Source organism: Ambystoma mexicanum, chromosome 8, assembly GCF_040938575.1.
Source record: "Ambystoma mexicanum isolate Mex_15411 chromosome 8, UKY_AmexF1_1, whole genome shotgun sequence".
In the NCBI taxonomy this organism is placed as follows: domain Eukaryota; kingdom Metazoa; phylum Chordata; class Amphibia; order Caudata; family Ambystomatidae; genus Ambystoma; species Ambystoma mexicanum.
In genome coordinates this window covers 778,037,565-778,064,131 of record NC_090929.1, presented here as the reverse complement: position 1 = coordinate 778,064,131, position 26,567 = coordinate 778,037,565, and the positions used below count along the sequence as shown (strand labels likewise).

Below are 26,567 nucleotides of genomic sequence, written 5' to 3'. Positions count from 1 at the left end.
CTCTGCGTACATTACATTTATTTTCGTAGCTACTTGCACTGGCGTGCTTGTCTTCAATAGCCACTTTTGCTCATTCATGAGTCTGTTCAGGCCCTTGTGTCATTTCCACTGGCCTTCCATTACGGCCTTTGGGGCCTCTTCGTGGACTGTGTGCAGGTATTCTTCATTTCGTATCACCGGCTGGTATGGCTGTCTGATAGGGTACCGTGCTGGCCAGGGTTGTCGAATTATGGTTGCTTCAACCGGTACGGATCTTTTTATGTACACAGGGCAGAGTCCCAGTGCGGCTCTCTGTCGGTTCATTTGCTCCTCATACGTCACATACCTTGGTGAGTACCCTCTTCGTAGCTCGAAATGAGGGGCAGGGGTGCAGGTCATGTCTGCGGCCTCCTTTACAGAATAAACACAGCTTTTCCTGGAAGACCATCCTCAACATCAAGGACAGCAGTATACTCGCCATAACTTTGAACAATATGTTGTTATACTTATTCATCCATGAAATGGAATGATAGGACTCTCATATCTCTGCCATATCTCAACTATTTTTCCTGGTCTCATTAAGACCACAATAAGGGTTCATCCGGGTGCAGTCTGGAAGTAGCACCTTTTCCAATGCATCATTGTACCTTGCTAACAAATGTGGGATTAAGAGGCTTGTGAACACGTTATAGGCCTTGATCTTTATACCCAGAAAATCTGATTGTCGTCTCACACTTGACTGCCTTATTAAAGATCCATTGGAGATGCTATAATGACTTTCTAATTAGTTACACTCCTGAAATGAACTTTAAGTAAACTCAGACCCCAATAGAACCATCCTCCACAGCCACACTAAATGGCCACTATTGCAAGTGATATCTTTTTTACCCTCTCAGAAAACATGCTAACTTAGTAAAATGGATAAACCTTCGGTATCCGCTTCGGAGTTGCAATAGAGCTCGGCCAACAAAGCATCCCAACCAACCAACTTTAGATGTGCACAAACGTTCTTTGCTCTGACAGTCCCATGCCTCCTTAATGCAAAGATCAGAGTTTTGAGCATTAACATTAGGGTAATTCCCTTAAGACAAATGACAGAGATGAAGAGTGCAGTCGGCACTGATGTTCTCCCACGCACCTCAACTCACTGAAGCTAGGCCGACGTATACAACTTGCAGCTTACTCAGGAGCAGCAATAAGTATTAGATTAAAAAAAGGATTTCTTAACACTACAAATAAATTACAGACTCAGTAGATGTTCACTGTGAAGTCTCTGTAAATACAACTGCAAGCCTTTTGGTAGGTTAGACGTTCTTTCTCTGTAACCAAGCAAAGGATTGTGTCCCTGCAGTTGAGAATCTTTGCAACTACTGGTTTAGGCTGTACCAGTGCCTCTAGACGCATTTATGGACTTGAGTACATAGCCGACAACAAAGAAAGGAGCACAACCTTTTCTTGCCAAAGAGCACACCCAACATGTTACTTGATCCTCGACTCCCTTAATTGACGAATTGGGCCCTCATAGAGCAATGCAAACATTTTCAATAATACGGGTTGTTCTTTAATGTACAGTAATAGGGACATTTTGACTTGCTTAAGATTATATTCACAATTTATTGTGTAGATTTACACAACATTCTTGCTGGTCTCAATCACCAAATACTTGATCTTGCTACGCAAATATGGCTATGCTCCCTTAAACCACTGTTAATGGTGGTCAGTTTTCTCATATCAGTAGCATATTCAAAGTATCTTCCATTTTTGGCACAGACTCCTTGTACTCACAGAAATTCCCACATCCAGGTTCTTGAGCATATAATGGAATGTCATAGGCATACTAGACAATCTTTTTTCAACCAATAGTTCAGCATAAATTGCACATAGTAGAGTCCTCAGAAGACAATCTTGCCATATTGCCCTTTAAATTGCAAAACGGCTTCTTTATTTCCAAACTATTTGATTAAATAAGAAAAGGCAGTTGTGTTCACTGTAAGCCCCAGAAGCTTGAAAGCTCTTTTGTTTTCTCTCACATGATATAAAAATGCTTGTTACTTTTTATCAAACAAGCTTTTGGTGCCCTTCATGATGGTGTGACTCATTCGTTGAGCTTAATTGGGACATTAACCTTTTGAGTATCATCGTCCTGGGTGATAAACGTGTTCCAAGCCATAATACTGAGTATTAGCCTGTAGCTTCGGTTAGCGATGCTGAAACCAGTTTTTTTTTTTTTAATATAGATTTTATTGATTTTTCAACACAAACAACGATACAAACCAAACAGCAGTGCAATAAACAATATTCCAATAAACATTTAACCATTAGTGCGCACTACTCCCCTGATCCCTCCCCCCTCGCGAGCCATTTTCCATGTCTTGTTCCGCTTCTGTTGCACATGAGCGAGCATCGTCATCATCTGGATCTCCCGAAACCCCTGTCCCGAATATGCAGGATATCAATGTCTTCCATGCCATCAAAGAGCCCAGTTCCTCCTCCCAAGACATACAACTCGCCTCTTGCCACACCGCTGTCTCAGCCTCCGCCCATTTCTGTAGGTCATTCCACCACACCTCAACCCGTGGCTTGCTACATTTTTTCCAGCCCATGGCTATTCGTCGTTTGGCCAGCACATACGCTAAGTCTTTCAGTTTGCTTACATGTTTCTGCTGCCGAGGTCTGGGAAACCCACCCAGAAGGCATGCCCAGGCGGTGTCTATGGCAAACGTGACCCCTCTCTCTCTCAGCTTGCGCGCCGCCTCCCTCCAGAACCCCTCAATCACTGGGCACGCCCAAAACATATGCGTCATGTCCGCATTTTCTTCGTCGCATTTGGGGCACGCCTGTCTGCCTGCATTCCGAAATTTGGATATCCTCAGAGGGGTCATGTACGCTCTGTGCGTGACGTACAGTTGTATTTGCTGCAGTCTGGCATTTCGAGACACTTTCCTGTGGTACCCCAAAGCCCGTTCCCACATCCCATCTCCCATTTCGATCCCCACCTCACTCTCCCATTCCAATCGTAGGCATGTCAGTTCCTTCCCAACTTTCGACATCACCATCTCATACAGCCTAGAAATTTCATGTCCCCCTTCCGTTGTATCATATATCCCCGCCATCGTAACCTCCGATTCGTCTGCCATGATATTCTCAGGCCACAGTTCCCGAATTTTCTTCCCCAATCTGTGGTATGTAACATATTGGCCTTCGTGCAATCCAATCTCCTCGCTAAGTTCCACAAACCCCTTAATAGCACCCTCCTGCCACACATCGCCCAATGTCACCAACCCCACCGATTCCCAGTAGGTCCTAATAATCTCCCTCAGCTGTCCATCCACCCCCGCCAGGGCAACCAGTGGAATTTGCGGAGAACACGGAAGTGGGTCACCCATCATTGTACATGCCCGTCTCCACACCTTCCACCCCAGCTTCACCATCACCGGGTACCCTCTCGTGACAGCCTCGGGCAACCAAATGACCTCCTTTAAGAAAAATGGGGCACAATCTTGCCCGAATAGTCTGAGTTCTGGGGTCTCTTCGTCGGACAGCCATTTAGACACAAACTGTAGTTGGCTCGCTATGTAATACGCCTCAAAGTTTGGGAGTTTGACTCCCCCCTTTTCATGAAAGTTCTGCAACTTCCAGAGCGCTACTCTGTTACGAGTACCATGCCACAGAAACTCTCTGCAAACCCCATTTATTTTAGTGAAAAAACCCTTAGGGATCATGTATGGGATGTTGCTAAAGTAATGTAGCAGCCTAGGCAGAACTACCATCTTGATCATCGCCCCACGCCCCATCATCGCTAGGGGCAACTTCTGCCAAAAGCTCATACATGCGCGTATCTTCTCAACAGCCATCTCTGTGTTGCGCTTGTATTCTTCCTCCACCGTGTGGTAGATATCTATTCCCAGGTAACGGAATGTATTGACTGACCAGGGCACCTGGAGCACCGGCAGCCGCTCCGTGGGAACACCCCTATAGCAGCCCAACGGGAAAATGTACGATTTCTGGGGGTTGACCGCTATGCCCGACAACCTCGCATATCTCCCCATCAACGTCCAGGATATATTGTAAATTCTCCTCCGGATGACTCAAGTACAATAACAAGTCATCCGCATACAGGGATATCAGATGGTTTTCTCCCCCCACCTCAATGCCCACGATATCATACTGCTGCCGCAAGTACAGTGCCAGAGGCTCCAGGGCCAAGATATACAACATCGGGGACCAAGGACACCCCTGTCTAGTGCCTCTACTAAGCTGCCATCTCTCGGATATAATCATGCCCGTCCGAACTCTAGCCGGCGGAGCGCTGTACAGCAGCTCGGCCCATCTAATATATCCTGGTCCCAGTCCGTATTCTCTCAAGGCCGCCAGCAGCCACTTCCAATTAACCGAGTCGAAGGCTTTAACAGCGTCCAACGACACTATCGCCATTTCCCCATCACTGTTAGATCCCATTTCAATCACCCGGTGGAGTCGTCTATGGTTTTGGGCAATGTTTCTCCCCGGGACATATCCCGTTTGGTCCGGGTGTACCAGTTTGCCTATCACCCTCCGCAGTCTGTTGGCCAGGACAGCCGTTAGTATTTTGCTGTCCTGATTCAGCATAGATATTGGTCTGTACGACCCACAACTATGCCCGGGTTTATTAGGCTTAGGGAGCGGTATAATAATCGCTTCCCTGAGCGATTCCGGCAACCTCCCCTTCTCGAACGCCTCATTAAGCATATCAAGCATCGGGGGGAGTACTTCCGCTCCAAAAGTTTTATAAAATTCACTGGGCAGGCCATCCGTTCCTGGGGTCTTGCTAGTGGGTAGCTGCCGGACGACCGCCTCCAACTCCCCTAGTGTTATTGGGGCATCTAGTTCCTCTCTCTCCTCCGTGCTTATCCTGGGCAGCCCGATATCTTGCAGGGTCTCCAACATTTCCTCCCGGTCGCCGCCACCCGGATCCCCATACAATGCTTTATAGTAATTTACGAATTCCTCATTGACACCCTCCTGGGTATCTATCTGCTCCCCATCCTCTCTAATTATTGTCCTAATCGGGGGCCTCGGGGTTTCTCTTTTATATAACCATGCCAAAAGACGACCCGTTTTATCTCCTCCCGCATGTTGCCTTTCAATATACTTTTTGTAATTTAGATTACAGAGCCTCCCCCAATGTTCTGTACACTGCTGCTGCAGTTTAAGCACCAGTTCGTTATCTATATGCTCGCTCTTCAGCACCTTTTCCAGCTCTCTCTCCGCCTTCTGTAAATCGACCAGGGCCCCATTCTGCAAACCTTTCGATTTAGCAATCGCCACCCCTCGTACCACAACCTTAAAGGCCTCCCACAGAGTTCCCGCCGAGTCAACGCTGCCAGTGTTGGTATAGAAATAGCTAACTATTTCCTCCCGCATGTCTTCCCTAAAAGCCTGGTCTTTAAGCGCCTCTGCGCGCAGGCGCCACGTCGGGATCCGCGCTCTGGGGCGGCCATATTGCCATCCCACCACCATAGGCGAGTGGTCCGAGAGGACCCTCGCTCTATATTCCGCACTAGACACATCCCCCAAGACGTCCGACGTGGCAAAAATATAGTCTAGCCTAGTGTGCAACCGCTGCGGGGCCGAGTAATGCGAGTACTGTCTCTCATTGGGGTGCTTGGTCCTCCACACGTCATCGAGCTCAAAGTCCCGCAGCAGCGTCCGCAGCACCCGGGCTGCCGGGGCGGGCCTAATCCCCTTATCGTCGGATCTGTCCATCCCCAGGTCCAACACACAGTTAAAATCCCCTCCCCAGAACACCGCACTCCCCACACACCAACTCAAGTTGGTACTCATGGTCCGGAAGTACTCTGCCGTGCCCTGGTTCGGGGCATACGTGTTCACTACACACATCTCTCTGTTCTCGACTACCCCTCTCACCATAGCCAGACGCCCCTCAGTATCCACACGTTCCTGCTGCAGTTGAAACGGGACATGCGGCGCCACCCAGATCAGCACGCCTCTAGCATAAACTGAGTACGCGGATCCTACCACCGTTCCACCCCACTTTTTCTTCACCAGCTCTAATTTGTCTCGGGTCAAATGCGTCTCTTGCAGTAATGCAACGTCTATCTTTTGTCGCCTCAAGTACAACATAACTTTGTTCCGTTTAAGATAGCTATTGAGGCCCCTGACGTTCCATGTCAACAATTTTAGCTCCCCCATGATGTACTGATATCTTGCACTCTCCCCCCCGACCATCCCTGCTCGTTCATGCTATCCAGAAGTCTCATCCAAAATCTTCCCTCAGGGCTCGCGATCCCATTCAAACCTCCCAACACTATGTACACCCCAACTGCCCCCACACCCCCCATTCCCCCTGCCCATCCCCTCCCCCCCAACTCCCTCCCCAACTGTTGCCCAGCTCCATCCCGGGAACTCAGGCCCCCCCACATCTAGTTCCGGCTGTTACACACAGAGCCCAGTAGGGTAAAGTCGCCCTAGCGGCCACTTAACTAAGAAATACTAAACGGGGGTGAATGGACCAGCCCCGAAAGGCTCCCATGTACGACAACAATTACAGTGCAAACAGTGCATTTAACATCCAGTTCCAGGCCCGACCTCCCCAGGCCATAGCAATAACTATAGTCAAGTCCCATAGTCTCCGGCAACACCCTCTCTCGTCGTAGAGCACTTATCTCTCATTGCCACCTTCATCCGCCCGGACCTCCGACTCCTGGGGGCTGCCCTGCATGTCCAGCCAACCCATGGCTTCCTCCGGTGACTCAAAAAACAGGGATCTATTATTGTGGCTCACCTTTAATTTGGCCGGGTAGAGGAGCATATATTTCTTCCCTGCCTCTCTCAATCTTCTCTTGACCGCCCCGAAGTTCATCCGGCTCCTCTGCACCATCATGGTGTAGTCTGGGTAGGCCGTTATAGTGGCCTCCCCCCTTTTGATGGTTCCTCCTTTACGAAAATGCTCTAAAATCCTTTCCTGGTCACGGTAGTTAAGGATTTTGGCTATCATTGGCCTGGGCGGACCGCCCAGTGGAGGCCTCCTAGCCAATGCTCTATGTGCTCGCTCCACCGCAAAACCCTGCGACAGCGCACCCCCGGTGATCTCTTGGAGCAACATATTTTCAATGAAGTCCGTGGGGTTATGACCCTCCAATCCCTCCGGGATGCCCACAACACGGATATTGTTCCTTCGGGCGCGCCCCTCCGCTTCTTCGGCCCTGTTCTCCAAGTTGCGTACTTTCTGTTCCAAAATATGCAGGTCGGCCTTGTGTGAGGCACAATCTGCCGTGTTGGCGCTGCCCTCCTTTTCCAGACTCTCTGTGCGCTCCGATAGGGCCTTCACATCCTGTCGAAGTAGGTTCACCTCCTCCCGAACTTCTCCGACTTTGAGGTCGAGCGCTGTTTTCAGGTCCGCCACCACCATTTCAAGCTTGGCCTCCCAAGCGCTTTTCAAGTCCGCTTTCAGTTCAGCGAGAGCAGCTAGCACGTCCTGATTTGGGCTAGCCGCGGCCATGGGTGGCTTCTCCTTGGTCCGAGCACTCTCTGGGCCCGTCGGTGTCTTGGTAAACTCGTCCAATGTGGGCTGTTTTGCTCTCTGTCTGACGGCCTTATTCGCCATTCCACAGCCGCTGTAAGCCGTGGGCCCGTACACGCGACCCCGTCGTAGGATCAGCCACTATCCGAGTGTCTCCCAAAGGTCAGGGCCAAAGCACGTAGTCCGTTGCACCAGTCAGCTCAGGCGGGTCCTAGTGCCGACCGCCGACCGTCGCCGACCGTTTCCCAGGCCCGCGTTAGGTCATCGGTGCCCACAGAGACGCGCTGACGCTCTCCCAAAGGCTTATCTGTATCTCCACGGCCTGCACCGCCCACGTCGCCGCCGATCACCGCGAGGGTGTTCCTTTCAACGCGTTTGTGTCCCCTCCATTGTCCGGTGTGGCCGCCATTTTCACTCCGTCCGGTCCGCGACTCCAGGAACTTCGATGGCATTTATCTACCGTTGCCGGGCTTGTGGAGGTTTCAGCTCTTCCATAGTTGTGCAGCTCACATTCATGGACAGGTACTCTCGTTTCTGGCCTGCGGGAGTTAGTGCCAATGCACTATTGCACAGGATAAATGTAGGATCTCCGGGAGCTCTCCCAAGAGCGCGTCCTCTCACATGGCTTCCAAGCCACGCCCCCCCCAGCGATGCTGAAACCAGTTAGCGGAATTCATGAGTGATCAGCCTCCAAGCTGGAGACTCAAAGCCAAGGAAAAACCAGTCACTCAAGAAACCCATTCGATGCTGACCGCACAATAAAATCATCACACAGATTATTTGAGAATGTCAGGAAACAAGGGCTGGGTGCACCTGAAGATGACTCTGAGTCCAGGGATGGGTGTCACCAACTTGTTCAATGTGCCTAACATTTTTGGAGGACAGGAAATGTCTTTAGAATTATTGTGGGAACTGGGTTTCATTTACACAGCAGCACGATGGTAGGGGTGGAGCTACAAGAATGAAATAATTATATATATATATATATATATATATATATATATATATATATATATATATATATATATATATATATATATATATATATATATATATATATATATATGCAGGACCTCAAAAGCAAGTACTTTGACAAGAATGAGGAGCGTAGAGGTAATGGGCCAATGCTGCCTCTGTGGAGCAACATTCTGCTCGAAATGCATACGGCATTTCCCAACCTAAAGACCTTTCCGTTCAAAACTTCCTCAGCCAGCGCGACCAGAGTGCCCGCTTCTCTCCGCACCCATAGTAGCCTGCTCACCAACAGTCCCTCACTGTATACATCCGCTAGATGCACAGTGCTTCATTGCTTCTTAGGTAGGGTTGCGCTTTATAAAACTGCTGAATACACACATATCTATATACACTACAAAGAAATCTGTTTAATGGAGTTTGTTCAGGCAAGTTGCAAAAAGAGAGGGTTGCAATGTCTTGAATCGAGTGGCGATGGTGACACAGTGAAGGTGGAGGGGGACGATGACGTGAAGGTCAGGGCTGAAATAGGGGTTTCCAAAGTAACAGAGTTATTTGACATTACCCAGAAATAATGACCAAACTTGATAAAAATAGGTCTGCCGAATACAAAGTTTGCCAGTGAAACGTTTTCCCCTCGTTCTCTTAAATTGCAGTATCTAACCTTTTCTGATTTTATTCTGCACTTTTTTTGCAGGAGTAAAGAAGGATTGAGTAAAGCCAAAGACATTTTAACGCGCCTGGGCGTAGAACCATCGCACGAAGATTGCATTGCTGTGCAGCACGTATGCACAATCGTGTCATTCCGCTCTGCGAATCTGATTGCTTCTGCTTTAGGTGCCATACTCACACGTCTGAGGGATAATAAAGGCGTGGCCCGACTGCGCACCACAGTTGGCATAGATGGATCGCTTTACAAGATGCACCCACAGTAAGTCCTATTTCAGTTCTAATTATAAAATGGCACCTGTTGGAATTCATCTTACAGAGGTCATGGCAGGCTACCACTCTGACACATAAGCTAATGTTCATAAATATGTTCCTGTCTGTACTAGTTGAATGCGAACTGTCTGCCAAGTTATATTTTTAAAATAGTGGTGTGTTGCTTTACTCTGCAGTTGAATACCGGTGGGCTATTCACATGGTTTTTGCAAGTAATATATGCTAATACATTTAAATGATTTCTTCAATTGAATATATGATTTCTTAGGACCTAGACTGCCATCATTTCAAACAAGTTGTCTATTGAAAGAACATTGTAGTAGCACCGCTGCAAGTGTTCCTACGTTGCTGTGCATCTATTCCCACCCCCGCATCACCGATTTAAAACCAAAACATCCCAAAATACATTTTGGGGTCAGAGTACAATACGGGCCAATCAGTAATATGTGCAATTATAACAGTTGCGATGCTGGTTTTGTGCCTCTGCCAAATCGGCAAGGCGTGAGGCTAAACACATGTAAAAACACATGCATGGTTCTCCCGTGTGCTCTGCAATGTAGGTGTTCTTCACATGCTGCTTCCATTTCTATTCTTTAATATCCTTAGAACCTTGTATTTCAATTACCTTTTAAGGGTTAAAAAACACACGTTTGTGAATCTCCCCTGCTAAGAAAGGAGGCTGCTGTAAAAGCATCAAAGGAGGTCCTCTTTGTACCACCCCTGTGTCTATGAACCTCTAATTTAGGGTGGCCATCCGCCTCTAGTGCACTTCCAATGTCAGCCCCCAATGCAAAGTCAGGGTTTCCCCCCCAGCATTAAAATAAATTGCCACATATATAAAATAGTGTATTTTATACACATACATTCACATTATAAGATTACATTTTCTGATGTATTCAGGCATTAGAGTAAATAGTAGAATATTTGACAAAACGGCGGAATCCAAAAGGTTAGCTTATTTGAAAAACGTTTTCTCTCTGGCGAGAACATATCCTCTGGGTACACTGTACAGTGACAGCACCAAAGTTTGATTGATTCTGTTTGTTTTATTGGTTTCAAAGTGTGAACACATTCACTTCAAAAGAGGCATCACAGCGCTAGGAAGGCCATGAAAAAAAATTGTACGAGTTCAAAATACAAGTATAGAAATAACATATAAAAGTGCAAATTAAAAAGAAATGAAGGTTAAAAGATCAAAGAGGAAGTCCAAAGATGTGCTGCTCCTGGCAGAAACAGGTTATCACTTGCAGAGTGGGATGCTCATTCTCTTGACATCCTATCCCATCAGTGAATCAGACAGTGGATGGTGAGACCATCACTTACGAACGAACTCTAGAAGCGTAGGTTTGCTAGAAGAATATATGGACCCATAGCAGCTAGCATAGGCGAAGGTAGGATTATTTAAGAAAGTTGGATGGTCACTGCATCCACATATCTTTCATATTCCTTGGGGCTCTGGGTGCCATGGTGTCAGATGCTCCTGTTGGTAATAGGAGTATCAAATCTAGTTAGTGGATTCAAATGAAGACCGCTGAAGGGGAGAAAGAAATGCAGGGAAGACAGGGATTTGTAAGAGGTTGTCAGGCTGCTTATCAGATAGGGAAAGGTGGCAGATAGATGAAAGAAGTCCAGCCTTACCGAGCAGGTTTAGCAACGGCCTTCTCGCTACATTATTTTTGCAAGACACAAGCACAAAGCCTCCAAATGTTACTCTCATCCATAATAGTAGTGTGTCATACATTGGTTGCCAGATCATGCTGGTTCAGGAGCACGCTGGTACCTGGAACGTCCTCGGCCATTCTCGGCTCTCCTCAAAGTATCCACAGCGTTTCCAGCCTTCCCAATGTCAAGACTGTCCTCTGTCTCCCACTGCTCTCCACCTCTCTCATTATCCTCTGCCGTCGTCAACCCCAAAAAGCAACACACCTCTGTGCACTCCTGTGCGGCTCCAAGTAACTATCAGCCTTCTAAACCCCATACATTCCTGGTGTCACACATGCTAGGACCTAAAGAAACCTCCAGCTCTGGGGGGCGCTGTTGAGCAGCATCAAAGATGGCGACCTGAGCGAGAACTCCGGCCCCAGTGTTATCCTTATTTAATTATTATCCTCCTGGGTACTGAGAACCGTCTGAGAAACAACACACGAGTGTAGCGCAAGGTGTGAGGCTCCTGAGGTGTGAAATGGGTGCTGTTTTATGGCCTGGCAGTGCTGTATTGGCCGACGGAGATATTGCTGAGCTTCCTGCGCTCCCACCTGCCGGCTGCCAACCGAGGCGGCTCTGCAAGTTGAGCTTGAAAAAGAGGACTGATGAGGAGGAGGAGTGTTCCACTGTTGGGGTGAGCTCAGGCTCGCTGAGATCGCCCAAGCACCTGCGGAACGGGAGACCCGGAGTGGGCACCGAACCCTGCAGGAGCAACCACTGATACTCAAACCTGGCAACAACAGCAGACTGCGAAGGGTAGGGATAGGCTGGTGGGCCCCGCCGCGGCTGCAGTGTCAGGCTGTCAGTGCCTCCTTCCTGCCCCCGCACCTCCTACCTCCTTCATCCTCCTGGTGCACTGACAGGAGACGCCAGACGGTGCTGATTGTGGCGAGTCCCGGGACCTGACACTGACGGATACGGGCCCGGGGTGGATACAAGGATTCAGCTCGGACCTGGGCTGCGGCGGGGATCATCAGGCGGTTGGTGCCTTATACCTGGCGGTTTTGGCTCAACGCGACTGCGGGCTGCTGCAACCATATGGTGGTGCAGGTGTGAGGTCTGCCCTGCGGCAGGATCCTTGTGCAAAGCAGTGTTGAGGGGCGGGCTGTGCAGTGTCTCCGTTCTGCAACACTGGTCATATGTATTTACCTCGGATTGGTAGCCGGGTTGCCGGGGACTGTGCTGAGACTGGGGGACACCCCTTCTGATTGGCGACGCCATAGCTGTGGCGATCACACGGTGAACAGGGGCATATATACACCAGCGGCCCAAACACCAGGACCTGTGTGACTTTGGACCTGCAGCGGGGTGGCCCTTGTACTGTGTGGCACTACTGGCAACTGGTGACTGGGCTACATAACAAGTGAAATCCGCATTATAAGGGATGAACTACCCGGACGTGCACGGCAGGATCACGTGATGTCACTGGGCGTCCTCTGACAAGTGATTAATATAGACTGCCGGGCCCACAGGATGTTGACAGGTGCTGGGAGAAATAAAAAAACCCATGGACTCATACACCAGTACACCGGCCAAGCCCCACAGCCCCAGTTCATCAGAGCAGGAATTTGCCCTGGATGTCCATCGCAATGAGGCCCGATAAAATCAATTATTGGCAGCAATGCAAGCCGGCTTCCTGTCAGTTAATAGCAAGCTGGACGATTTGGTGGCAACCATCAGTTCACTAAAAGGCAAGATGGAAAAAGAGAGCAGTCGCATTACAGAAGCAGAGACTAGAATTGTGGAGGTAGAGGACACAGTGGGTCAGCATGACCGCACCATAGCTGCTATGCAGCGCAATTGAAGAAGATTAGTGGCAAATGCGATGACTTGGTGTCCCGCTCACAGTGGAATAATGTACGCATAGTGGGGGTCCCTGAGGTGGCGGCCTGTAAGGAGCCAATGGAGCAGTTTGTGGAGCCCCTCCTCACAGAGCTGTTAGGTTCTGCAAAATGTTCCCCATATTTTTTGATAGAGAGTGTGCAATGTACACTTGCTTCAGTTCCCAAGCCAGGTCCCCCCCATCCCGTTGCACACCTTAATTTCGAGATTGCTCAATTACAGGGACATGGACTATATCCTAAATGCTTCCAGGGAACATGACACTCTCCCATTTGAAGATGCAACAGTTCATATTTAGTGAATATAAGAGTGTGCAGGTTCGAATCCTGGGGAGTGCGCTGGACCACACACTTTAATGGAAGGTAGAGAGATGCGTCACCAATCCTAACAGGTCCACCCACAAGGAACTTGAAAAATGATACTGTAATTGATGTGGGCTTGAATGAATCACACTCAACATGCTTGTACTAAGATAAACAGTCAAATCATGAGGGATCTAACCCATTGATTTGGCCGCTGGAGATCCATTAATGGGCATTATATTTGACATGTGAAAACAATATTGGGGAAATATCCCAGGACTTCTCATCATATCTACAAGATTCTTTGCAGAAATGCGCCAACAATTGATAGATCACCTTGGGATCCAACCCTTCTAGTACACAATATCATAGATCACTTCAAGACTGCACCGTAGCAGACGCCAATGCGCACCTTACGGTCATCACACCCAGAACAGTTTACTAAGGCCAAAACAACCCAGGTCGAAATGCGCCTCAGCTAACCTAATGAGAATTAAATCATTTTTCAGCACTTATCTGATGGGATTGGATTGATTTCTTATGATTTGACTGTTTATCTTAGTACCAGTGGGTTGAGCACGATTCACCCAAACCCACATCAATTACAGTACAGATCATATATATCCTGATTTCGCTGCAGGGGTCCAGATTTAGAGGAGATCCTTTGACCCTGTCAAGAGGCTACTGAGGGTGCGCCAAGTACCTCACACCCTCATTTTCCGGCAAAACTATGAATGCATCATGGAGGCCGGGCACATTTCTTTGATAACCCCTCTGATGCTATCGCATATGTAGACGCATCGATCCCATTGCCGACACGGGAGCACAGGAAAAAGCACAACTCTGGTGCCGGGTGGGAAGCACCTCATAATAATGAGGGTACTTGAAGAACAAATCCAACACTTGATTGCTATGTACATGATCTGAATTATAAGCACCCAGAACTGTTATTTTAGGAATAGCCGGGGCATAAAAGCATCAACATTACCAGAACGCCATGGCTGCTCACGACGCACCCTGGGAAGTTATCACAGTTGAAAGCGGATAACATCATCAAGTTGGGGAAGATTGTGAGGGGGGGGGTTGCAGTGGGTGGGGATGAGGGCACTGTGGAGTGGGGTTTGTTGGGTGGGAGAGAAGTAGAGATGTTCAGGTTTCAAAATCAACAGACATGTCACTGGATGGTTAAGACAAGTAACAAATCTATGAACATGGAGGGTGTGATATGTACGTTAGATGGAGTAGGCACAGTCAATGGGTGAGATAATCTCTTTTTTAACATGAAATGTCTGTGGACTTAATAATCCTATCAAGGCGAGGAAGATCCTTGCATAAATACATCGCCATGGCCCAAAGATAGTGATGTTACAGAAACCTACACATAGGGGATGATCAACAGGCAGTTTGCACCCAGTTGGGGGGATCAAAGAGGTTACACTGATTATTCATTGCAAGATAAAGGGGTGTTCAATATGATACATCGCGCATTGTGCTTCCAGGAGGATAGGCACAGTATTGACCCTTAGGGCCGATATGTCATTCTGTGGGGGAAGATGTCTGGTGTAAAAGTTGTATTGGTCAACACGTATGGACCTAATATTGATGACCCTGAATTTTATGGAAGTCTCTTGGAAGTCTTGCTGGGATGTGATACCGGCCTGATAATTTGTTGGGGGGATTTTAATACCATACTGGACTGTATGAAAGACAGATCAAGAGACTCCCAGCGTGATCTTACAGGGACAGGACGTATGGTAAACCAAATTATGATACAGATGGAGCTTGTGGATGTGTGGAGAGACCGTAACCCCGTGGTGCACGAATGTACATATTATCCATCGGTCCATGATGCCCAGTCGAGGATTGATTATTGGTTGAGTTCGGCAAGTTGGATGGCAAGGGTATCAGATTGTGTGATTTGCCCAAGAGCCATTTCGGACCATTCGCCAATATTGTTGACAATAAGATGGGGGGGGATCTGGTGTCCCCGGGCCATTATGGAGGATGCCCCCTGCATGTCGCTATGATGCAGACTTGATATCAGGACTACGAGATAAGGATTTTTTTCAGAGGAATGAAGGGTCAGTGCCCCACTATTCCACAGTATGGGAAACCTTTACGGTGTGGCTGAGGGAAGTATTGGTCTCCACAAACTCCAGGGCCCTAAGAGGGGTTAGAAGGGACTTTCGGGAGGTGGAGACAGATTTACAGCACCTCGAAAACTACTATGGCACCTCACATGACAGAGAGCTTTGGGATTGATTAAAGGGAACCTACTGAAGTTCAGGGATCTGGTGGATAGGGAAGTCTGTCTTATGGTCCAACCTGTTCAGGCACGGCCATACGTACGCGGAAGCTGATAGACTGGGACGCTTCTTAGCTGGGGTAGTTTGAGGTGAAAGGGGATGAAATATATTACTGGGATTAGAACGCAGGCAGGTAATATACTTACTACACATGAAGAGATCAATGGCGAATTCCGGCAATACTATAAGGCCTTATATACTAATACAGATGCTGCACAGATGAGGATTTAACCCAATATTTGGAGGGCATGGGGCTCCCCAGACTCTCTGATGAAGTACAGGTGTTACTAAATGAACCAGTGAGCCTGGAGGAAATCAATGATGCGATTATGACACTAGCATCAGGGAAGGCTCCCGGTCTGGACAGGATAGGCATCGAATTGTATAAAGAAATGTGACAGTTACTTGCGCCAAAGCTATTACAGGTGTGGGAAGAAACCCTACAGATCGGCAGATTACCGAGGCTGTAATCACTGTTTTGTTAAAACCGAATAGGCCGGTGGCTGGCATGGCCTCATACAGGCCACTATTGTTAATGAACTTGGATAATAAGGTTTTCACCAAGGTCTTATCAACACGCTTGCTCTCATATATGTCAATATTGGTGCACACGGACTAGTCTGGATTTATTCCGGAGTGGTCTTCAGCATGGAACTTGCGTAGGGTTTTTGTGTTATCTCCCAGATAGATCAGGACGTGGCGGCAGTCGTCTCCTCGCTGGACGCAGAAAAGGTTTTCATCTCTGTTTCCTGAAAGTTCCTCTTTGCTGTCCTGCTTTGGGAACCCCTTTATCAAATTTGTTCAGCTGCTATATGGGGAGCCAACCCCTATAAGACGCACAAATGGTATGCTGTCATCCACTTTTAAACTGGGACGGGGGACAAGGCAAGGATACCCATTCTGCACATTGCTGTTTGCCTTAACAATAGAACCTCTAGCTCGAAGGATGCTAGATATACATGGACACAGGGGTATCCATATAGCAGGTCCTCCCCAGGTTATATCTTTATACGCGGACAATACGGTATTATATGTCCGCGATCCGGAACAGAATTTAGCTCCTATGATGGAGGAGGTACATAGTTTCACGCATTTCTCCGGGTATCGAATAAATTAGGCGAAATCGATATTGTTTCCATTGACGGATGGCACTCACATAATGAGCCATCTCATGGGGTTTAGGTGGGTTCCACATAGATTCAAGTACCTAGGCATGGTGGTTCCGCGCTCACACCGATCATTGTTCTCCGATAATCATGAGGTGTACTTTGAAGCTCTAGTGGTTAAGCTGCAAATGTGGTCAAAGATCCCAGTGTCCCTCAATGGGAGGCTTTCATTACTCAAGATGGTGGTAGTCCCTAAAGTGCTGTATTATTTCTGTAACATTCCCATATGGCCTAGGCGAAAAGATATATATATTTTTTTTTAAATCACATTTTATTTCCATTTTATAATGTAACATTTGACAGTGTATTGGCATAAAGAATTAATAAGAAAATGTAAGTGGCCCATGAACACCCGTAACTGTTCCCTATAAGCGATTACGCCTCCCTCCCTTTACTCCCCCCTCTCCTCCACCCTCTAGCACACAGCACATTAAACAACTGGTAACCCTGTGCGGTTTGAGGCAGTCTTCAAACATTACAATTCACACCTTGAGTCTTTTCTTAACTTCACTTAATTACCATATTTTGCAAAAAAGGGTAGCCAAATTTTTCCAATCTTAACCCTTAATTCATTAAGAACATGCGTCATGCATTCCATTGTGTATATTCCCCAGACTTTCCTAAGCCATTCCTCTTCTGTGTGAGTTTTGTCACACTTCCAAAATTGTGCCACACAGCACCTGGGTGTCACCAACATGGTGCGGGTCATGTGATTTCCCTGGTCTGTCTGTTCGTTTGTATCTCATACCCCAAACAGGAGGCCCCAAGATGATAGTTCCCTTGAGATCCCATCAATCCCCTTGATCCATGATAGGACCTCCCCCCAATAGATTTGAATATGTGAACATCCCCATCACAAGTGGTAATAGTCGAGGCCCGTCTGCCGGTATTTCCAGCACTCGGAGTCTTCACCCAGAAACATTTTAGCCAGTAGGGCCTGGGGGTGGGGGTGCCAGCGGCGTATGATCTTAAGTGCCTGTATCCTATACTGGATGGAGGCTGAGGATTGTGTGACCCTTCTACACATGGTTAGCCATGAATCGTCTATTATATCCCTTTGCAGGTCTTTCGCCCATCTTTTCCTGGCCACTGGATCCTGTGGAGGGCCCGCCTTCATTAGTGCCCTATAAAAGCATGCTATGCGCCCCTTTGTATCTCTATTTTGTATGAGTGCTAATTCAAAGGGGTGAGGTCTCTGCGCAAGTTGTTTCTCCATCGTGATCATTGAGAGCTCCCTTCAACTGCAGGTAGCGGAATGGAGAAAGTCGGCCGACTTGCAGGAGGTCCTCCAGTTTCCCCAGCGATAAGATATCCCCCTTGTCCCACATCTGCCCGCTCTACTCAATCCCGCCTCATACTATTTCTGAAACTGCTGGGGTTCCGCTATCAAGTTCCTCACCGGGGGGGCCCAGATGCACTTCAATGGGGAGGGCCATGTCGTGATCCACCTCATGTTATTCCCTTTCCATATCGACCATAACACCTCTAGGATGGGGTGTTGCAGAATTCTACGTGGGATGTCTCTCTGGGGCGCCCATAACCATTCTTCCAGGTAGACTGGGTCAAGGATTGAGTTGTCCATGGCTACCCATTGCTTTTCTGATTGCGGCTCCAGGTGGTCTATAAGTTTGTGTAACTGTGTTGCTTTATAGTAGGCCTCTAGGTCCGGGAGCCCAACCCCCCTCTTCTTTTGCCATTGTAAGTGCTTTGAAAGCTATTTTAGGTCTTTTCCCTGTCCACAAGAATTTCAGAAGCCTTTGTTTAACCATACAAAAAAAAGTGCAGGGATTATTTCTGGGAACATCTGGAACAAGAATAGGAATTTGGGGAATACTATCATTTTCAGACAGTTGAGCCTAGCCATCTACGAGAGGTTAAGTCTGGTCAACACTCTAGGTCTGTCATGACTTTTTTCCATAGGGCGGGATCATTTTTGTTGAATAGCGTGCTTAGGTTCCTCGGGAACTCGACTCCTAAATAGCGGAATCCTTCTCCCCTACATTAAAACCGAGCTCCCTCATGTAGGCACTGTTTTGCTCCCTTCCTGTCCCAATCGTGTGTGCGATTGATTTTCTACGGTTTACCGTGAACCCCAATAACTGTCCGTATACTTCCAACCTTTCTAGCAATATCGAGAGGGAGGTTTTGGGTTGGGTGATGTATAAGAGTGCGTCATCTGCAAAGAGGCTGATTTTGTATTCCACCTCTCCCACCATGACCGCTCTAATGTCACTTTGTGCACTCACATCTGTTGCCCACGGTTCCATCACCAGGGCATATAAGAGTGGTGATAGGGGGCAGCCTTGCCTCGTTCCCCTTCCCAGCCTAAAAGGTTGTGACTCCTCCCCTTCACTGCCACCCTTGCTCAGGGTTCCGAGTACAAGGCTGACACCCAACTTGTCCATCTCTTTCCCATTCCCACTTCTGCTATTTCCCCCCCGCAGAAATGGCCAGCTCACCCGGTCGAAGGACTTTTCAGCATCGAGAGATAACATTAGCACACCCTGTTTCGAATTGTATTACATTGTCTCGCAGGCACAATATGCCGGGCACTGGTATTCTGTGAACCTGGGCACGATACATCGGGCCTTGGAGTCCTACAGTGCTGCTTCATCGAATTTGAAGGCGATAATCCTTGGAAGACGTCACAAAGAATCATGCTCATTTGACCCAGTCCGTACTACACTGAATGCATGGGCAAGACTGTTTAAGAGGTTAGATATATCGGCCTCATATTGTGGGGCTGTCCCACTGTAGCACTGCCCAGGGCTTCCCCCAACGTATGATGCGGATATTAAGAACGGATGGGATCCAGGGGAGGAAATTATGCTAAGTGATCTATTTCCGAATGGGCTTTTTCTGTCACTTAAGGACTTAGTTGCCAAACTGGGGAATAACCCGATTAGATGTCTACAATATTATAAGATGTGGACTGAAGCTTGGCGCCACTGGCCATCGTTCCCTCAAGAACCCAATACGTGTGAACCATTTAAAATGCTAGTGCGGGGTGAGAGTTTTAGAAGACGTGTCTCTAGATTGTACAAAGCGTCCCAGACTGCTAAGAAATCAATGAATATGGCAAGGGGGAAATGGGAGAAAGACCTGAATACAGTTATACATGATGATCGGTGGGTGCGATGGGGTCGCCTGACGAAGGAGGTCTTGCTTAATGTAAAATTTAGGTTGATACAATTCAAGATACTGAATCATTTACATTACACCCCGGGGCGAATCTCTAAGTTTGCCCTGAATGAAACCAGCAAATGCATGAAGCGTGGTAGTGCGGAAGCCAACTCCTTTCATAAGATATTGGGGATGCCACGCGGTTGGTCAGTTCTGGCAGGAAGTAGCGGGTATACTGTATGGCATTACTCAAATCCCCCCAGCACTCTTCCCTCCTAAGCAGATATAGGAAAGGTCAATGTGAAGATACGCAGATTCTTTAATTTAGCTTGTACTATTTCTAAGAAATCTATCCTGAAATATTGGAAATTGAGAATTGCCCCCGAGGCGGTGGAGTGGCTCAAAGAATTGACCTACGCTAATGAAAGGGAGGAGGACTACACTGCAACAGTTGTGTTCAGTTGCCGACCGAAAGACATTTTTGGGCTTATCTCCTGTGAACCCATGTGGGGGAGGGAACATCTGAATAAACTCTGGGATGCAGGAATGGTCGGGGTGTCCCGTGATGGATGTCCTGGTGCTGTTTTCTGGTTTTGATGACTCATTGTGCCTCAGTGTTTATGATGTAACATGTCTGCTGCTATTTTAATTAAAGGTTTAAGAAACCTCCAGCTCACTGCTCTTAAACCCGCCAGCGCTGCAGCTCTGACCAGCCACCTCCCCTATTGTGACACTAGGCTCTGCCTCTTCCTCTGTCAGTTAACATGGGCAGTTAACAAATAACATTACAATTATAGCTGAGTGGGACTCTGTACTAGAATTTGATGTAGATAAGTTGGCTTGAAATCTATCTTAACAGTGCAAAGGATTATTTCAACTGAATTCCTTCCTCCCACGGATTCCTCATTTATGATATTCTATCCCCAGTGCAGCTGATCTTCTGAAACTTTTTCACCACCAGGGGTGCAGTGCGGTTCTGTCCGATGCCCCTATGCGCCCTGCACTGAACATGATGTCAAGGCCAGCATCTATCGAGGTGCTGTGCCCCATGACCTCAGTTCCTTTTTTCCGCGCACTAGGTTTGCTTCAACAACATCGCTACTTCGAAGTTTTGCGATGTGCCTACTCCTGAGAAAGCCTTGAGCTAAAAGCACTTGATGGATTGCAATTGACAAATGTTGGTCTCTAACCCTCACAGGATCTATCTATACTGCTTTAGGCAGGAGCATGACTCCCAGGATTTCGGGTTGTGTCAATCGATGCATCCGAAGGTTCGCCGTGAGCAGGCACCGAAACTCTACGTTTTTTCACAAGGAAAAAGGCGAAAAGAAAACTTCTCACTCAAGGCTGGAGGGTATGGAGTGGAGGTCAGAAGACCTGTCATCCAGCCCGAAAAGAGAAAGAGTAAAAGAAGGAGCACTGGAAGAGGACATGTTTACTGAGCAGTTCCTCTTGTCACAACTCTTCTTTCTCTTTGATCCAGTCTAGGGAGTCCCCTGTGTATTCACAGATACCTTTTATCACCCAATCCTCCACCCAGGAGGAACGGGAGCTATTAGGCTGACAATGGTTGGCATCTTTACCAAGGCCGCAGTATAAGTAGCTTTGGCCCTGGCACCATTGTGGCCCACTGCACTTGGACAAGCCAGCAGAGATCCTGCAAAGGACTGCAACCATACACCAAAGGGCTCATCCAGGCTCCCACAGGCATGGACCCATTTCTGCGTGGGCACGCTCCTCACTTGGGCGGGGAGCATTTGGTACCAGCACCCTCTACCTCAGCATCATTGGTATCCTGCTTGGCGGTGACTGCACTGGTGCACCTCCGGAGTATGCCACACTTCCTATGGGGGCATTTATATCAAAGATGGGTGAGATCTTTGATGAGGAGGGTGATGCCATCCCCTGTGGTATAGACACCCTATGCCCTCAAAAGGTGAGGGGCTTTCCGGAGGTCTTCTCTGGAGAGTGGGAATGTTTGTTGAAGCTGGCTTCAGACCCAGTCGTCTATTACTTTCCGCAGTGTGACATCTTACTGACACCGGGGAAGCCCCATGCTTCATTCCAACACCTAAAAGCCAAGATGGTTGACACCCTGGTGTTGTCAGCCCTTTTCAGATGTCCTGGATGAAGGGCCCTGAAAAGAGACCTTACTGCCTTTTAACGTGGCAGTTGAGGCCCCCGTGCTGGAAGTCTGGGAGAAACCTGCCTCCGTCTCTGCTGTTGACTTGGTTTTGGCAGGGAAACACTGCCCGACTCCTTCAGACCTGGATTTTCTTTCCATCCATGATCCCCTGCGAGCTTGGTGATTCAGGCTGCACCTGCCAACATGAGGACACCCATATTCCCTTCTCTGCCTCAGGACAGAGAGAGAGAGAGAGAGAGAGAGAGAGAGAGAGAGCAAGATGTTTTCACCTTGGGCAGCCTTTCCCTTAAAGCGATAAATGCCTTCTTTATCTTGGCTAAATTTTCTTGTGGCCTTTGCTCGGCAGTGGCTTCGGCAGCTAAATGCCTGCTTCATGGAGAGTTGAGAGAGGGCTTTGAGGCGCTAGTTCAAGATGGCAAAGAGGCTACTCATCAGATATTGCAATTGCAACTGGACACTCCTAACTGTGTGGTTGAGCTATTTTGGTATTAATTTAACAATACTTACATAGCGCTTTTTTATCCAAAGCGCTGAACAAATCAAAATTGATGGTACAACAGTAACGAACATTGAGAACCAAGCATGATCAAGAGTGATAGTTCACATGACAATTCAAGTCTGGGGCACATTCATTTTAAGATATTTTTAAACTGAGCTAAAGAACAGGAACCAATATCTTGGGATAAGGAATTCGATAGTTTAGGGGCAAGAAGTTGAAATGAACAAAAGCGTAAAGAAGCACAAGATGAGCGAGGGACAGACAGAAGCAAATGCGAAGCTGAGCGAAGGTCTCTAGTAGGGCGATAAAGAAAATCAGAGAACCAAGGTAGGAAGGAGCACATTTGTGAATACTTTTTGAAAGCTAAGCAAAGAAACTGATACTAAAACTGCTGTTTAATTGGAAGCAAATGAAGGTGTTCCAAATGTGTGGTAACATCAGATGAAAAAGCTAAACCATAAAGAATCCTTACCCTCAGTGTAAAATAGAACCTAGAGGATAAAGAGCACAGTTAGGAAGACCAGCATAAAGAGAGCAACAGTAGTGTAGACAAGCTCAAACAATATTTTGTAGCAAAGTTTTAGTTGAAGCAAAGGATAGAAAATTACCAATTTTCTTGATAATCAAAAGCAATATTATATCACATCAAGATTACACTATGACAGCAATTATACGGCAAGATTATACTAAGACAGCGATTGAGGCATGTATTGAAAGGGAGGATGAAATTGTAAATGTTCTGCAGGGTACCTTACAGAAGACTGTTAATGCCTTGGCTCCTTTGAGAGAGAAGAAAGTTATCCAGAGGGAGAATAATTTGTGGTTCACCCCGGAGTTGCAAGCACTCAAAAGGGAAAAAACCAAAACTTTGTATACATGGAAAAAATCCCTTATGGGGTCTGATAAAGACATATAACATTATAGCAAAAAGTTATAAGGCAGTCATCATCCAGGCTAAAAGAAACCTGCCTGGATGATCAAATTAATTGTTAATGACCTCAATCAAGCATTCCCACTAAGTCAGTGCCTTGTCTGGGATTGCTCAAGGGAAGCCCTTGTTTATATATTTTTATGACAAGTTATAATCTGGATGATGAACCCTTGTATCACGCCCCTCTCTGAGAATCCCCCTGACCCCAGTGAGCCAAGAAGTAGGTTTGTTTTGCAAATTGAAAAGTTTTATTTGAAAAAATAAACAATAGATATATATCACACTTTTATAATAAATTAATATTTGATATCGCACTTAGACATATGACAGTGATCAACAGAGGATGATGTTATACTAGCACACTGGTTTAATTACTTAGGAGTAGTATAGAGGATAAGGTAGCTGAGAATGCTTTATATGGTACAAGGAAATGCAAGGTGGAAAAGAAGCAACACAGGAATAAACTTGATATGATTTCAGCAAAACATAATATAATCACTTTTCCCCTTTTGGCAATTCACCCCCCCTCTATGCAATGTAAGGAGGTGGAAGTAACACACACAGTCTTCAGGAATACAATCACAGTACAATACGAATTCAGTTCCCCCCTAGCAAGCTTAGAGAAACAGGGATGATTTTAAACACAGGCAAAGTACTTTAAAGGTGGTATGCAAAGAAGGGAAAAATATGCTAAAAATGATTTTAATTCCCTCTAGAGGTTCAGGGTGAGTGAGAGATACTTAAATCAGTTCAGGCCAGCCCTATCAATGATTCAGGGATGGTTATCAGGTTGAAAACGGAATTCCGTAATGGAAGCAAAAGACAAATGTTTTTACACATGGCTGGAATGAAGCAAAATGTCAAATCGCGGCAATTTAGTCGCGTGCGTCGAGTGCCATTACGGAGGAAGTATAAGGAGTAGCAAGTCATGTCAGAGCTTGTTGGAAAGCGTAGAATCTCTGCTTTAAAATAAAAGTTTAATCACGCTTCTATCACAAACGGTTCAAGAGATACGGACGATTTTGTGAAGGAAGATTCTCAAAATAAAGGGGACACAATTTCTATGATGCAGTTCTCAATAGGTTAAAATAGTTTGAATTAGATTATTTTAAACTAAGAGATTGGTTTTGCACAGTTCTGGCTGAGAACTCACACTATATTTTGGACAGGAATGCGACTTCGTTACGGATCGGGTCAGGATTGGCTGCGGTTCTCTCGCCACTGGGTACTGGTTCTGCGCACAGCGATCTGGGTCAGCTCTCAGCACTGCACAGCGATCTGGTCTCTCTGGCTCTCTGGTCTCTCTGTAGATTGATGGATTTGAAGTCTGGAGTCTCCCGGCAAAGCGTCCCGCAAGAAAGTGGAAAGTGAATGTCCCTACCTGGGTTCCAGTGGCTCTTTTTATGTCTTTTGAAAATGGGTGTGGATGCTAACTTTCTTTGCCCAACCCACTCACGATTTGATAGGTCAAGGATTTCTCTTTGACCTGATTTGAGAAGGGAACAGTGAGTCAGAGTGATGAGGTAGGTTTATGGTCAGAGGATCCTCCCCTTGTCAAATTGCACACAAATATATTTCTGATCCAAATACCCATTTATCTATGTACCATTTTTCTAATATTATATGTCCAGTTAACATATTTTCTGTAGCACCAAACCATCCGATCCCTGTCTTTGTAAGATGTTATGTCCACTTTTGACAGAATTATGCACTTTTCATCCAGATAACGACCTCTAAACTTTTCCAGATTTTACACAAATGTGAACAAGGGATTTGGGTTTCAGATGATAATGTGTCACTACTACTCCCCAGAACATACCACAGAGTCCTGACACCTCTTAAAATGTGCACAGAAAAATCACAAGAATCATGATATTATTTATATCATTTTTACAAGTCCGCACTATGAATTATCCATCTTTTTAGAATTATGCTCTGGCCCCAAAGGGGTGTGGTTTTCCAAAGCACATGGTGGAATTTCTGGTTTGTCCACTTCCCCCAAGCTCAGCTTGCTCACAGAGGCACTTCTCCTCCCACTTCTCCCTAGAGGAAGCTATTTTACGACCCCCCCCCAATATAACATTTCCCTGAGCCCAAGACAGTGCTTTGTTCAGTTTCCTGCAGACCCCAAGTGCCACTCCCCTAATTCAATCAGAGAGGTGTCATCTCCTTTTGGCAGGGGCAGCAGAATGCAACCAGGCCTGGGAACACAGCTGCTGATCAAGTTTCAACTCCTGTCGGGGGTAGTTGTCAGGCAGAATTCAATCTCTTTAAGCCAGGCTTCAGCTAAATGTCACTTTGGTTCCCAGTGTTCTATATTCAAACCAAACTTGCAATTTTTACACATGCAGCTAGAATGCTGATTCAAAGTTCAAAACTATGACATGTAACAGTTGCAAACTATGTGACACTCAACAGTAGGTCACTCATTTATTTTAAACATTTAGATTTTAGTGGCTTTAAGTCCAATTTCACTTCAGCTGCTGACATCCACAGCTCAGCCAGTTTCATTATGAACATTATTTTGGGCTCTTTCTCTTTCCAGATTTTGTATCCACACAAGTCTACCTTCTGCCAAATGTCTGCTGGTGTTCATTGAGATTTTTGAATATCTTGCAATGTTTAAAATAGGCATTTTTAGCTTGCATTTCAGAGAAACAAAGGTGATTTCAAAGGGCTTTCTGAGCTAATCGGCACTGCTGTTTTTCCTTTGGCACACATTTCACCCATGGCACTCCTGGCCCATCACGCTCGCACTGGTGGGTGGCAGGTCAGGGGAACATTTTGGTGTGCGCCAAAACTGCGCGGTTTTCCTGGATTCTGGCGCAACGTGGGCTTTTCGGCCATCTTGGATTTTCTAAGCTCACAGCACCAACTGTTGCAGCATAATAGTCCAAACGTGGGTCAGGACACCCAACATAATAAAGCTCATTCTCAACCAAGAGAGCTTTTTAAAATTATGAAGGAACTGGCACACCCCAAACAAGACAATACAGGTGATGTCGATAAAACGCTGATTGGTGCATTTCAATTCAAGACGCCATGTTCGATAAATTAAACACTATTAAAAACAAGATGGAAATCACCAAGAAGGCGATCACTCCCATTGACACTAGAATTTTGAGCCCCATCA

The 26,567-nt window shown here is 46.8% G+C and overlaps 1 protein-coding gene across 1 annotated transcript in view; it reads left to right on the top strand.

Annotated features, from left to right (window-relative positions):
• The window catches only part of HK1 (hexokinase 1), a 1,159,884-nt gene that overhangs the window by 302,766 nt on the left and 830,551 nt on the right, over positions 1-26,567 (top strand). The window contains exon 9 of the mRNA XM_069610605.1: positions 9,171-9,404. Coding sequence (XP_069466706.1) covers positions 9,171-9,404 — 234 coding nt within the window. The remainder of the gene's footprint in view (positions 1-9,170; positions 9,405-26,567) is intronic.